The 16,444-nt window shown below is 40.9% G+C and overlaps 1 protein-coding gene across 1 annotated transcript in view; it reads left to right on the forward strand.

Moving 5' to 3' along the window:
* Positions 1–16,444, forward strand: part of AOPEP (aminopeptidase O (putative)) — a 384,109-nt gene that overhangs the window by 176,903 nt on the left and 190,762 nt on the right. The window contains exons 8-9 of the mRNA XM_083186692.1: positions 3,387–3,489; positions 13,207–13,314. Of these exons, the coding sequence (XP_083042818.1) occupies positions 3,387–3,489; positions 13,207–13,314 (211 nt within the window). The remainder of the gene's footprint in view (positions 1–3,386; positions 3,490–13,206; positions 13,315–16,444) is intronic.

The raw sequence follows: 16,444 nt of genomic DNA on the forward strand, positions 1-16,444 counted from the left end.
ATAGCCCTAACCATTGCTTGTCTCATTGTCTGCACACCCATAGGCTGCAGGAAACCTTGTTGCATATTTCACCTACAAATGTAGCGCTTGTACTCTTTGCAGGGGATGCGCGTGCAAGAGACTCATGCGCATCCCCTTCAACTGGAGCCCCCCCCCCCGGATCCCGCCGCTTCGTTGCCGGTTCCCAAGCCGCTCCCTGCTACCCCACCTAACCCTGCCCGTCCCCCTGAAACGGAGACGGGCAGGGTTCCCGTCCCTCCTCCAATGGGAAACTGGGACGAGCGTGCATGTAAGACGCTCGCGCATCCCAGTCAGATGTAGCGTCTGCTTGCCAGTGGGGGTGGTCTGGCCAGCCCCGTGCTGGATGAGCGGTGCTACGTCTGTACAAAATATAAAGAATAAACCTACTCATGTACTACTAAGCAAGGGCATATATAATGCATTCATTCATTCATGCATTCATTCATACTTTAAAAAGTATTTTGTTTAGTGAAATATTGTAACCAGCTAATTCAAATGATGTTATCATTTTCATATAATATTACCATACCTCCGAACATCCTTGGCTGATTTGTAAATTTTATCAATGCAATGTATATATACCAAAAGTATCAAATTTGCATGGCTTGTCGTATGTATTGGGATACGGAATAGGACAAGGCAAAGTCTATTGCCCATGTTGTTATTTCACTTAACAATCAGAACTGTGCTTGGATTTTTAGCAATAATGACTGATTTTAAGGTGACAAAACTGATCAGTACTTGCATTGTGCATTATACTTAGACATCTTACATTTATTTAATAACACCTACAATGTCATATGGCCGCACTGCATAACTTACTTTACATTTGTGGAACATTCACAGGGTTTAAAGTCAACCAAACTAAAGGGCCTATTTATCAAGGTTTTAAAATAAAGTTATGTAGAAACTGCAGTATCCGCATAATTTTATGAATTGTTGCTATATACTACTAGCATAATGCAGGAGATTTCAGAGAAATGTCCTGCAAAAGACTGAAATTTACTAAGATCGGCGACACGTCCGATCCCGTGTAAGAACGAGAGGCTTGCTACGCTTATAGTTCTACCACAAAACCCAATACCTTATTTTAACTTTATTTTTAACACTTTAATGTCATTAGCCAGGTGCCCTTAAGGGGGGGAACCCCTTTATTGGGGGGTCCCCACTCCTCCAGGTACACGGCCAGGACACCCCAGCCAAAGTGTTTATGCTTTGGTTGGGGAAACGTATGTAAAAAGTCCCCTCTGGCTGTGGCATTACACAGCTGGCTGTTAGAGTTCAGTGCTGGTTATAAAAATACAGGGGACCCCTATTGTTTTTGTCCCCTGTATTTTTGTAACCAGGACCTGCCCAAGATCCTGGTGCTGATTTCAAAATATACAGGAGAACCCCCACATCCTTTTGGGGGAGGGGGTGACCTCCTCCCATTTATTTATTTATTATACATTTTTCTGACTGATCTGTGCAGGCTTCATCAAAATATGGATGGAAAATAAGGTGTATTTTGTGCTGAATTCCCACACAAATTCAGCAGTACGGATGTTCGTTAATGAGCTAACCACCATAGAACTCATAGCCAAATACAGCTGAGTTCTATCTAAGGTGTACTAATTTATACACCCAAATTTGGATGAGCTTGCTGTAAATAAATACAAAAAATTGGCCGAATTCATTTGATAGAATATCAGCCGATGCGGCATTCCTGGCCTCCTGCAAAAAAAACAATTTTTTCAAAGTTTGGCCCCTTTCGTTTCGTTTCATTTTATTTATTTGTTTTACTTTAAAATGGCTGCAATTTACCCTAAAAGCACCTTTTTTAAATGTATTTGCATTTTTTGCCTGTAATATCATTCCACACTTTCTGTAGCTTACTGTTTGCACTCTGTTATTGTGGCCCATGCTTGCCCTTATATGTATGTAGCCTATGTTACCTGTACCTGTAACGTGATCTTTATTGACGCAATGACAACTGTTTATATTTCAATAAAAATTATATATATATATATATATATATATATATATATATATATATATAAAATAGAAAATAATAAAATACATTTTTTGATCCAAGCTAACTATAGCAGAGGACCATCCCATAGTCACTGAATAATCAGGGGGGGGGGGGGGGGAGAGCACTTTTTTTTCTCTTTCTTTTATGTTTCGTTGATGCGAGTCCATATATGTTAATTTGGTTTTTATATTTGAATGGAAATGTACACCAATATAATATACATTGTTATGCCATCAATATGTCGTGATAAAGATCGAACTATACGTTTTATTTATGCTACTATATGTATCCACATAATAAAGAGACGGAGAAGGATTATATCTTTCTTTATTTCAGATTACTGATATACTTAACGTAATTATATACTTGTACAATGTGTTACCATGTTCTTGATATCCAACTTATATTTAAAAAAATGTATATTTCCTGAATATGTTTATAATGCTTTAATAAAAACATTTAAAAAAAATTTTTTGGATCCAAGCTTTAGGTTAGCGGGGAGTGGGTATTGTAGCCGGCAGAGCATGCGCAGTCACATTTATTTGCAAGTAATACCCTGAGAAGTGCAAGGGAGAGATTCACAGAGCTTTTTGCATGCTCAGTCTCTGCATGTGCTATTCTATAAATGTTTTCAATGCATTCAAATATCGCAATGTGGATTTGACTAAATTTATCAGATCCCATCCGCATCTGATATGTGGATTGTGATAACTACTGGTAAATCTTTTTGGGGGTTATTTTGGTTCACTCTTTCTGACAAAATCCTTCTTAGATGGACAAAACCATGCGCACTGCAGGGGGGCAGTTTCTGTGCAGGAAAAATACTGACTGCATGATTTTACACTTCAATATAGATCTCACTTTGAAGAAAAACCCCACCCAAATCTAATTCTCTCTGCACAAGTTACATCTGCCCCACCCGCAGTGCACATGGTTTTGTCCATCTAAGAAGGATTTTGTCAGAAAGAATGGACTAGAATAACCCCCTATGTTTTTGCATTTTATAAATCTAATCTTTAAAAAATTGGAAAACATTGACCCAGACAAATCGGGCAAGTATCCACTCAACAATTCTAACTCTTAACATTGTTATGCGGCTACCAGGTTTGCTTATTACTTTTACAGTTTACTAGTATGATTTGTAGCGTTTTCCTGGACATCTACCTTCAGCAGTCAGGTCACCATGCACCTGCTTCTGAGTCTTTTTCTTTATGTCAGAAAATGCACATATTCTTTGAGTTAATATGAATAAAAATAAAACATAAAAGATGACAATAAATTTTTTCAATATGTGACCACTTATGTTTTATACTTTCTTGGAAATCATGTTACCTCTTTCTTAAACTCTTAGGCCTCAGGGAGAAAGCACAGGAGAAGTGAGTGACTCTGGAGCATCCATTGTCCGACATGGCCTGAATGCAGACAAAACTTTCATGCAGGTGCACTATTTAAAGGTAAATAGTTTTATTAAATATAACCATAATTATTGGATTATGTAGAATATGCAGAAAGGAAAATGGAAACATATGCAATAAATGAAATGTGTTTATTGTTCAAACTAGCATCATTCCGGATTAATAGGATCCTTTATCAAGCTTTGTAGTGTTACAAACAGAGTCCTTTAAACCGTGATGAAAGGTTAATTGGAGTCATACAGTATGTCAAAATCTGTACATCTTTACAGTATGTAAATCTTATGGTCCATACACACTGGGTTACGATGCCCAGCGTGTATGGACAGCGATGATCACATTCATCGCTGCGGGGAAAGCGGCTCAGTGCATACACACTGAGCCGCTTTCCCCCTGCCCGGCGCCGACGGAGGGTGGGAGGACGACGTTGCATAGCGGAGCGCTATGCAAAGCCGTCCTGAAAGCCGCTCATCTGCTGGTATAACCAGCAGATGAGCGGCTTTCCCGGCGATGTTGCGGGAGCGCGCAGCAGCGCTCACTGCTCAACGCCGGGCAATACACACTGGGCGGCTTTGAGCTGAAAGCTGCTCAAACCGGTACTTATATATTAGCAGGGCGCCCATTATGTAGTTTGCGTAGTGGTGTATTGAGAATACCAATACACCACTATGCTGGCTACGTAAACTATGTAATTTATGCAAATGACGTAATTTATGTAAACTACGTAATTTACGTAAGTGGAGCTGTGCTAATACATAATAGATCATATACCCACTATCCATGTCATCGTCATACCCCCATTATCCACGTGAGCCGCGGATATGCATCCCCTCGCGGGGCTTGCTATGATCACCATACTTCGGGCGCTCGCCACACTTTATAACATTGACTCCACACCCACGTGCATAATGGGGGTATGACGTGGATAGTAGGGATATTATTGTGTTAGTGGGTGTTGTGTGTGTGTGTAGTGTGTGTGTGTGTGTGTGTGTAGTGCATCATACTTACCCCTCAACGATGTCCCCGGCGCCTCCAGCACTCGGCTCCCCGCACTCGCGGCCGCCATGACAGTCCTCCCCGAGGCAGCAATGTACGCAATTAGTGTAGTGCTGCTGGGGTAGCAGGGAAACCATGTGATGTTCCCTCAGCGGTGACTACGCTGAATGACGTCCATTGCTGCCGCCCCAGGACGCATCTCAGAACCGCGGCCTGTATCTCCCCCCTCCGCACGGCCACCGCTGAAGCCCCGCCGCCCGCCCCGCTGCCTGTCCTTCATCCCGCAGAGGTTGCCTGCACGCAGTAAGTCAAGCCCCGCCGTACGCAGTAAGTCCCCACATATTAGCAGGGCGGCTAATACGTAAGTACCCTCAAACCTGCTGTTTTGAGCGACTTTCAGCTCAAAGTCACCCAGTGTGTATGGGCCTTTAAGGTGCCAATACACAGTGAGATAGGGCAGTGTGATGAGATGTGCACTCCTGTGCACATCCCATCGCACAGCACATAAAGTATGTGCTGCCCGTGCTTTTAGTGCTAGATTGCATCGGATCTAGTACAAAAAGTACAGTGCTGTAGCACATTGTATGCTTTTTGTACTGTGTAAGGGCACCTTTACAATAAATAACATCAAAAACATGTAAATAGTTAAATGTAAATACTAAATATTTATACAAGAACATCATAATATGCAATTACCATAACATAACATAAACCCGGCTCCCATTTATAGCAGTGGGGGGAATCCATTCACCACAGCATCCTGCAGTGCGGCAACCATTCACCTCGTGGACGGGGGCTGGGGACAGCTCATCAGCTTACCTTGGTGCTGGGCTTGCCCCCAGCGCGACTATCGGCGGGCCCGGCAGGGTGATCGGCGGTCTCGGCGCTTGGTGATCATGTAATCTCCAAGCGCCACCCCCCGTTTACACTGTGGGTAAATGGTGCAAATCCCGGATCCGACCTGACTTGGAACCGTGTTCCAAATACTGGGTTGGATCCGGGATTTGGGTGTAAAAGGGGTATTACAAACTTTCACTATAGGGCCTACAAATATCTACTAACGCCACTGTACAGACTGATAAGCCTAAACAAACCAACTTTTACCCAGCATTTAAATGCGGGGTAATTTTTGCCGGGCACAGTCCTACCCTCATTCTCGCTGCCATGCAAATTACCCGACATTGGATACTATTAAACTGTTATTCAGACCATGTGTGGTAATAGTACCCAGTTTGTGAATCTATGTAGTCTCAAGGCAAAGTAGCAGATTACAATTGTCCCCACCATGGGTAGATATACTTACCCATGGTAACCTTTGTTTTGAGACTATAATATTTTACATATTGGTTACCATTAAGCCACGTGGTTTGAATTCTCTATTAGTATCATTACGAGGGCATTGTAGTTTTCATCTTGTGTACTGTGTCACTGTTGTTTTAGCATTAGCTGCACTGTTAATCCTCATGCTCATTATTTTGCATAATTCCATATTGCTGATTTGATATACACAGTCAGGCTGTTGTCACAACACCATTTTTGTACACCAAACATGTCGTCTATAACATATGTGCATCTGACCAGCTGGCTTTTGCAGATTTTCTGTGAGACTAAAGGGCCCCATACATCAGCAATTAATTGTGACAATTTTCAGATATGGAGATGATTGCCACAATTAATTTTAGATGTGTGGGCTCCCCCTTTTGGCAATCCCAATCAAAATCGCCAATCGATTGCTTAATCAGGTTTTTAAACATGTTTAATAATCTGGTATTATCTGCAGATCTTTTTTATATGTGTGGGCGTTCCCAATTCGTCTTCTTCATCTATTTACATTATGAACAGCAATCGATTGGGCAATTTCCAGATATGAAGATGCAATCTTTAGATGGAAAAATCTGCCGATCACTGAAATAAATCACTAATGTGTGGGCAAAGTCAGATAGATTGTAAAATCCATTTATCTGGCCCTGTATCTGGAAATCCATAAATTGTGATTGCTGATGTATGGGGCCCATTACTATGACCAAAATGTAGAATTTAGGGAATATATTTTTATTAAACATCCTAGCATCTGATGTGTGACTTTGTGCATGTATGCAGTCTACCAGTTACTTTAAGCCTTAAATAAAGACTCGGAGACTTACTGTCACCGGCGGTGTTTTTTGTGGATCCGGCTCAGCAATTAAGCTTGTGGACAAGTCCTCAGATGGAGGTTTAAATGTAGCAGGTCAAATATATTTCCTGCTCATGCAGCCTCGTTAAGGTGGTGACCTCAAACTCTAAAACCGTACAACATATCATTATGTTTGAAACACTGTGCCTTTATTACAGATGTGCTGTGACATCACGGGCAAACTATGCGATAACGTCATCGTGTTACCACGCTGCCGTCCCCCTTGCTGGGTCTGGATGGGCGTCTAAGCGTTGCCGCGGTGACTGTATGTTTATCGCGTTGCTGCGTCCGGCGCAGCAGCACATCTCTATACACAAGTAAAGCGTTCTGTTCTCAAGGTGATCTATCTATTATTAGCGCTATTTATGATTAGGAGATTATCAGCCGCTTTGAAGTTCGCTCCTGTCAGAAGTAATCCGGGCCACTTGCACCACTTGCACCAGTTGCGAAAATGGCAGTCCTCTTTTAAGAGGTTGCGGATGGAAACTGGAATAAGCCAATTGTGTGTTTTTGTCAGTCGGTTGTATATATTGTGTAATTGTTTTGCTATAAGAATTGACTGATCGACCAACACAGCAGGATGCACTGTGGCCCATAAATATGAGCAGCTGTTATTGAGTTGCTGATAATCTCCTAATCATAAATAGCGCTGATAATCTCTTAATGGTGATCATAAATAGCGTAAACAATTAAATTTAGCGGTTATTTTTTAACTGCAGTAATGTTAATGTGAATAGATAGATCACCTTGGGAACAGGACGCTTTACTTGTGTATAGAGATGCGCTGCTGTGCCGGACTCAGCAACGTGATAAACATACCGTCACTGTGGCAACGCTTAGAAACCCGACCAGACCCAGCAAGGGGGACGACAGCGTAGTGATGTGATGACATTATCGCGTAGGTTGCCCGTGTTGTGGAATACAACACACTGTACATTGCCCACATTGGGAGTTCTGGGTGCTTTAGTGTCTGAGTGCAGCATTCTGCCGATTGGTTGATTGGTCAATTGTCACAGGTGGTGGTGATTTGGATGACAGAAGGGCAGCTATATACTGGGCTGATTTGCTTATTTGTATGAGTCAGTTCAGGATGAAGGCTGGAGTAGCCGAAACGGGCTCGTCGACTGTCATCCCTGTATATCCCTCTGGATGGGTGAATATATCAGTGTCCCCCCATGGTTTTTGAGAAAATGGTAACCCTTTGCGCAAAGGCAAAGGATGACAACTGCTGTGAAGGAGAATTGTATTACGGTCAGTTTCCTTAATGTGCAGACCAGTCACAATCTTACCATGTCTGCACTGTATGGAAACATCCAAAAAACTAACTTCAGTGTGGCTGGTGATAAAGGTAAAATTGACAGGGTGATTTGTTCTATTGTGGGCATTTAGTGTATCCAACAACATCTCTTCTTCACCTGACCAAATGAATAACAGGTCATCAATGAAGCGGACCACTAAAAGCATATGGTTACTGTTATTAAGAGAGGCAAATAATTTAGTTTCAAGTGCCCACAAGAACGCATTTGCGTAGTAAGGGGCCACTGATGACCCCATCGCTACGCCCTGTAGTTGTAGATAGTAGCTATCACTGTAATCCAAATATACGCGATAGGTTGGTAAAATTGGACATAACCGATCTAGTTAAACTAGTGGCACCATCCCACTTTCTATCGAAGGCCCCAGGTTGTTACCGCTGTGTGGGTTGCACAACTTGCAGCTCGCTGTTGACGGGCAACCACTTTGTGCACCCATACAGCGGGAAAAAGTATTACATTAGGCATGTACTCAATTGCACCTCTAAATTTATTGTCTACATTATATATTGTCCGTGTGGATATATTTATGTAGGCAAGACGGAAACCACCTTTAGGGAGCGGATGGCCAACCACCGCACTACTATTAGAGCGGCGCTGTTGGCTGGCAGGGGTGACATGCCTGTACCACGTCACTTTATGCAGGCTGGTCACTCAGTGGCCAGCTTGCATTCCAAAATAATTGACCATATTCCTTTTTCCAAGAGAGGAGGTAATCGGGGACAAAGGTTACTAAGGTGCGAAACAAAATGGATTTTAAAATTAGATGCTATGGCCCCAAAAGGCCTTAATGAAAAACTGGGTATGCACTGCTTCCTCTAAATCGCATATTTACCTTTGATTGAGATATTTCTGCAAACTGTTATGCTGATGTATGGATTTTATTATACAATTTTTGACAATTATTACTACGGTATTAGTATTTTTTAAGTTATGGCTTATGTGGTTTTCAATTGTATTGAAAAACAATTTCTTAAATGTATATATGTTTTTAACAAAGCAGACTGGTGGTCAGCCAAAACTCCCTGAGAGCAGATATTGCGAACATGTGAGGGGGGTGGACTTCCAGACTGCTTGGACACTGATTGGTGGAGGTGGAGCTAGTGGTGTAATAAAGCACGTTTGTTTGTTTACTTGTTTTATCCCTGAAGACAGGAGGTTACTCCCAAAACATATAGTGGAATAAATTATGTTGATTTCTAGCGCACCCTGTGTTTCTCAGCCTGGGTAAGCACAAGAATGAACCCTTCACCAAAAAGGTTCGTGGAAACAATTGACAACAAGTAGATAGTGCAACCCTTGGCGAAAAACACAAAAACAATCACACTTACACAATTTTGGTATGTGTATAGGTCACTGTAATCGACAAGCAATCACAGTTTCTGGGTCCCTTTCAATGAACCTTGGGATTTAAAAGAAAAAGCAGACCATAGTGCAAATAAAGTTTTCACAGTCTGCACAATTTTAATAGTGATTAGATGCACTCACAAACAAGTGTATTTCATAGGCACATCAACGGTCTTTAATCTTCATAAAAAAATCCATAGGGTTCCTGGGAGGCTTCTGATGAAGGGCTATTGTGCCTGAAAGCGCGCTTAAGCATACCACTACTGCCGAACGGACCCCTTGGGACTGGATAAGAGGGAAAAAACCTGATGTTACACATCCATCCTTTGGAGGACCTTGATACCCAGCTGTGGGTTACATGCGATTTTATCTCTGCGAATATGTGAGTTTGTCCAATAAATTCTTTGTACTTTTTTTTAAAAAACAATGTTGCACTAGAAATTGTTCTTTTAAGCCTCCCAGGAACCCTATGGATTTTTTATGAAGATTAAAGACCGTTGATGTGCCTATGAAATACACTTGTTTGTGAGTGCATCTAATCACTATTAAAATTGTGCAGACTGTGAAAACTTTATTTGCACTATGGTCTGCTTTTTCTTTTAAATCCCAAGGTTCATTGAAAGGGGACCCAGAAACTGTGATTGCTTGTCGATTACAGTGACCTATACACATACCAAAATTGTGTAAGTGTGATTGTTTTTTGTGTTTTTCGCCAAGGGTTGCACTATCTACTTGTTGTCAATTACTCCCAAAACATGTTGGTAACTACAATAAATTACTGAATTTGAAGTCTGACGAGTGCCGCTTGTTCCTATTTACATATATATATATATATATATATATATATATATATATATATATATAGCAGTCCAAATTAGCCGGCACTCACTTGTAACTCAATGGTATTGTAGCCCCGGTGCCCGAATGAGTAATGTGTAGCAATCCAAAATGACAGCACTCGAGAGGCAATTTTTAAATACAATAAGCAGGTCTGTATTTTAGCTTACAATTTTGTATTTTAGCACCATTTTGGGGTGCCCTGTGCCCTAGATTTGTACCCCCCAAAATGTTAGGGACTTGCCCGACTAATGAGGTCACCTGGACGCGGTGGGCAAGCCGTTACTTATGGCCATAAATAAGCGAAGAACCTCGCTAAAAATGCAAAATTTTATTGCAAAAATTTTTTAGATTGGGAGTTTAATTTGTGCACCTGCACCTTTGACTTTGTATGCAGTTCTACTGAAAGGTCTCCGCAGGGTCGCACCTCTCAATTGGTGTGCACCCCAGGACCCCACCCCTGTATATCTAATGCCGTGTATTTCCATACACATTAGAAGGCCAGAGACCCCTTCTGCGCCTGGTGGTAGCACCCACGCCCACCTGTCCTATATATTGGTTTTAATTAGGTTCCTTACATTTCTTAGACTGCATGCAGAGCAAGGTGAGACCTGCACAAATGTTTAATGGATTATCAGATGGGGGGGGGGTGCATTTCTGGGTTGTGGGCCCCCCTGGACTGGTGTGGCTGTTTGGCCTCAGGAGCAACACAAATTAACACTTATTTTCATATTCACTTTCATCCCTATTGTGTGTTTTATTTCAATGTATTTCATTTCTCACCTTTACCTCTCACTACTTTATCTCTAATTTTTTTACCTCTCACTTACTTACCCCTGCTATCTTTAGCAGCCTCTCTCACTAACCTATCCTCACTTTGTTTCACTATATATTTCTTTCAGTCTTGTGTTGCCCTGGGGTCACTCGGCTGCACCATTTTGGGGTGCCCTGTGCCCTAGATTTGTACCCCCCAAAATGTTAGGGACTTGCCCGACTAATGAGGTCACCTGGACGCGGTGGGCAAGCCGTTACTTATGGCCATAAATAAGCGAAGAACCTCGCTAAAAATGCAAAATTTTATTGCAAAAATTTTTTAGATTGGGAGTTTAATTTGTGCACCTGCACCTTTGACTTTGTATGCAGTTCTACTGAAAGGTCTCCGCAGGGTCGCACCTCTCAATTGGTGTGCACCCCAGGACCCCACCCCTGTATATCTAATGCCGTGTATTTCCATACACATTAGAAGGCCAGAGACCCCTTCTGCGCCTGGTGGTAGCACCCACGCCCACCTGTCCTATATATTGGTTTTAATTAGGTTCCTGACATTTCTTAGACTGCATGCAGAGCAAGGTGAGACCTGCACAAATGTTTAATGGATTATCAGATGGGGGGGTGCATTTCTGGGTTGTGGGCCCCCCTGGACTGGTGTGCCTGTTTGGCCTCAGGAGCAACACAAATTAACACTTATTTTCATATTCACATTCATCCCTATTGTGTGTTTTATTTCAATGTATTTCATTTCTCACCTTTACCTCTCACTACTTTATCTCTAATTTTTTTACCTCTCACTTACTTACCCCTGCTATCTTTAGCAGCCTCTCTCACTAACCTATCCTCACTTTGTTTCACTATATATTTCTTTCAGTCTTGTGTTGCCCTGGGATCACTCGGCTGCACCATTTTGGGGTGCCCTGTGCCCTAGATTTGTACCCCCAAAAATGTTAGGGACTTGCCCGACTAATGAGGTCACCTGGACGCGGTGGGCAAGCCGTTACTTATGGCCATAAATAAGCTAAGAACCTCGCTAAAAATGCAAAATTTTATTGCAAAATTTTTTTAGATTGGGAGTTTAATTTGTGCACCTGCACCTTTGACTTTGTATGCTGTATTTTAGCTTACAAGCTTTCGGGGTGTGATCCCCTTCATCAGGTTTACAGACAACAAGTGAAAGACAGACAACTTACCCCTAAAATACCCGCCATCAGAGCCGGCTCCCACCTCACGCTGGCATCAGCAAGTCCTGCGCAATCTGGAAGTGCGCGTCATCTAGGCTTCGGATATATATATATGTGTGTGTGTGTTTATATATATATATATATATATATATATATATATATATAATGGCGGTATTCAACCAAGTAAATGAATGAAGACTGGAGGCGGCACTCTCAGTAAAACAGATAACTGTGTATTAAAACATCAAATCACAGTGGAGCAAATTCACAGTGACAAAGCGTTTTCTGCACCCCACGCTTTGTTGAGTTTTACTGCACAGCCAGCAGTCTTAAAGAAGGAGCGAATGCTCCGAAACGGTCGACACAATATGCTGACACGTTTGTCACTGTGAATTTGCTCCACTGTGATTTGATGTTTTAATACACAGTTATCTGTTTTACTGAGAGTGCCGCCTCCAGTCTTCATTCATTCACTTGGTTGAATACCGCCATTATATCTATTTGTGGAAGGCACCCCCCGCTGTCTGGATGTACCAAGTGCCGGTCCAATCCTGCATATATATATATATATATATATATATATATAGTCTCGTAGGAAGTTATTATTGCACTTAAACCTTGACAAAGGGGTGAATGATACCCCGAAACGTTGGTTTGCTTTAATACACGCTGTTGAAAACCCTTGGAGTGACGCTGTCTGTTCCTTCCTACGAGACTACCTGTTTGTTCCAGAAGGCACCCAGGTACTGAATCCCAGCTGAGGGAGTGCCAGGCCGTCTACCTCTCTCTCTCTCTCTCTCTCTCTCTCTCTCTCTCTCTCTATATATATATATATATATATATATATATATATATATATATATATTGATGATATATTTTGTAGTTTGCTATTTATCCTTATAGATTCACATAATGTTGTTGTTTTCTGTTTTTGTAATAATTAAAATCTACATACTGGACAACATCATTAATTTTGATGCGTAGACGTCATTTTAAATGGAATCTGTCTTGCTATAGCTTGCTAAAGGATCCTATTAATGAGAAACTTTACTGGTTTGCACAATATATTGTATAACTTATCCACTATATTGATTACCACTGAAAGTAAGATTTTGTTTACTCCTTTTTTTATTTTTAGGGATATTTTCTCCTACGATTTCTTGCTAATACCATCGGTCATGATTCTTACTTTTCATTTCTAAGAACATTTGTTAATAGATTTCATGGACAACTTATACTCTCTCAGGTATGTGCTTACATTGCTTTGTAGATATTCATGAATATTGTGCAATGCACAACATTCCTGTATATGATTCAAAACATTTTTTTCAATTTACTTTTATTTATTCAACAGCAGTATTTAAAATGCACAGCGGCAAAGTATATACAGGAAGTAGCTTTAAAACTTGGCCACTTTGTGCAAATCAGTTTTACTATGAGTCCAGGCAAAAAAGGGATTATTTATCAAATACATTTTTTTTTTTATTTGAGCCCTCATATAGGTATACTGTAAATGTGGGTATTGGCTGGAATCTCATGCAATATACTTCATGCAAAATACTGCATGCAAAAGGACTACATGCAATATATTGCATGTTTTCCCTGCCACATGGGAAGGTCCCAGGCTACTCAAGGGGGAATTGATAGGTCTCCAAGGGGAGAAGTCAGCACAGTGTATGGAAACCTTTACTGCCATGTCACAGGCTGAGTTTGAAAAATGACAGTTAGGAGCTGATTAACTAGTAGATTAGCTCTCTTCACCATATCCCTTTTTGAATGCAGGGGGCAGCTCCCACCATGGTGGAGGCGTAGCCTCCACCATTTTTATGCGGATCGCCAGCCGTCCGTGTACGGACGGCCGTGGCGATCCGTAGGGTGGGCGGGGATTCGTCTGGTGCGGTCGGAGCCGCATATGCGGCTCGACCGCACCAACCAGAATAAGGGCCTTTGTTTTGTTTTTAAATCTGTGAATAAATTGGTATTTTCCCAAAAGAGCAAACCACAAAAGACAATTCACACAGCAAATCTATGTCATGAAGTGTCAAATAAATGTAAAAGCTGAAGCACATTTTGGACTGAATTTGCTATTATGTACACTCTCCCTTGCCAATTGCTCACGTGTCATGATTTCGATGTATTTTCCTATAATAATAGGACATCTGTTTTGTAAATACATCAAGTATTACACTACATGCAATAATAATTCATAGGGAGGAGAAGGTTACTTCACGGAATGGGATGTTGTGTAACCTTCATGTTGCCCTGAGTATCTGTGAGACTGTATACTTTATTCTCATTATTTATACAGAACTGTAGTTAGTGTATAATCCTCTGCATGTGTGTATGTATTCCAGCTCAGTTCAAGTGCGTACTGGGTCGTTATTATTTTTCACAACATTTTTTCCAAAATTGGTCATTTGGTTTGTTATTAAATTATGTTATTCAATAGGTATTTAAACCTAAAAGAGTATATTATAAAGACATATGAATATTTATATTAAAAAAAAGAGTTAAGCTATTATTTACATATACTGTATATTACTAGTAAGCCTGCTTGAAGCATTAACTTTGAAAGCTAGTCCGCTACCTTCTGTGTTTGTGCATGTGTGAGAAAGATATGTAGTTTCATTCTCTGCCAGCAGATGACAGTGTTTTGGAGACTCACGGACACTAGACATATATACAAATGATAGTACATTTAACAGAGTGAAGTATTTTTGTTTTTTAACTGTATGAAATAGATATAAATCACCACCTTCTTTATATTTATCTCAATGCATCACTGGTGCATTCCTGTTGATGACCTATCACTGCTGCCTAAGAGAGGGTAACTGGGGATAAAATGCTGCAGTGAGTCCTGACTCTTGGGCCATCTTTTTTAGGCTAATTGTCCTTCACAATGCATACTTGCAAACTCCACCGGAATGGCTGGTAGGCTCCCGAAAAAGCGACCAGACCGCTATTTAAATGTACAGGTGAAATTTTGAAACAGTATACAGTATACTTGCCTACCCTCCCGAAACGCTGGGGAATTTACTGAAAACGAGATGGTACAGTACTCCTGGCCCCCCAGAAAGTTGGGCAAGTATCCTGCTTTCCCTGGAATCCCCCTGCACTCTTCCTCACAGTCCCCCACAGCAGAGTAAAGTTGGCAGTTTTAAGGGGGATCTGATGATGAGATGTATTCGTATTATCGAAGCCCCTCCCCTGCTATACAATGCCTACTTTTTCAGCACTGTATGTGCCTACCACAAAGGTATTTATGGTATTTAGTGGGTATCTACTTGTTTCTATACTTTTAAATGATCCTTATCATCACCCTATCATGAGCAGCCCCCCCCCCCTTCCGTCTTGTGCTTTTCCTTCCCTCACTTATACCATCATCTCCTCCGCATTGACTACAATAGTACAGAGGGTCAGATGTACTAAACTTGAAACGTGATAAAATGGAGAGTGATAAACCACCAGCCAATCAGCTCCTACCTATTATTTTTCAAACCCAGCATGTAACATGGCACCTAGGAGCTGATTGGCTGGTTGTTTATCAATCTCCATTTTATTACTTTTTGACGCTTGATACATCTGGCCCTTTATCCTTAAATTCTGCTGCTTATATGAGCATTATGGCTATTGATGCCTGAATGGGCAGAACATAATCCATTTACATGTCCTGTCATTTAAGTTACTTTTCTCTTGCTTTGTTCATACTGCTTCTGTTGCAGCACTCTGTAAGGTGCTGTGGACCACTGTGGAGCCTAATAAATTAAGGATAATAATAATATAATGTCAAGATCTTTCCAAATATGATAAAGATCTTAAGTATATAGTCTCGAGTGAATGTTACAGTAGACCTCTAGCAGGCCAGCCTGCATTAATAATTATTCATTGGCAAATCTATTTCTCCATTTAATCCATCCAAGCTTTTTATTAATATTTTTACTGTAACATTCTTCATATTATTTTATGGCACCATATTATAGATATTCCATAAACCAAACAATACATGTATTTACTTCATGAATTGTTTCAGAGAGATGAAGTACTAAAACCTGATTTAACTAAGAATTTCTATTTTTATTCAAAAGTTAAACACTAGCTATTCTGCCAGGAGGTTATTGCGCCAATGTTGGATGTTTCTGTTTATAGGATTTGGCTTGCAAAGTAAGAAACTTTGTTCATTTTTTTGTGTTGGCTCAGTACGAAGACTTGTAGTACCTGATTATCGAGTGGTACAGCTCCTTTTCTAACTTTTCAAACTGGTTCAAAAAATCAAAACACTGTGGGAATTGGGTAAACACGCACAACACACAGCCCCTTCTGTCCCCAGCTTTTCCCAATTTATTGTAAGGGTACAGCTGGGGCTTTGGATATAATAA

This window comes from Crinia signifera, chromosome 1 (assembly GCF_055691185.1).
Source record: "Crinia signifera chromosome 1, ASM5569118v1, whole genome shotgun sequence".
Taxonomy (NCBI): Eukaryota; Metazoa; Chordata; class Amphibia; order Anura; family Myobatrachidae; genus Crinia; species Crinia signifera.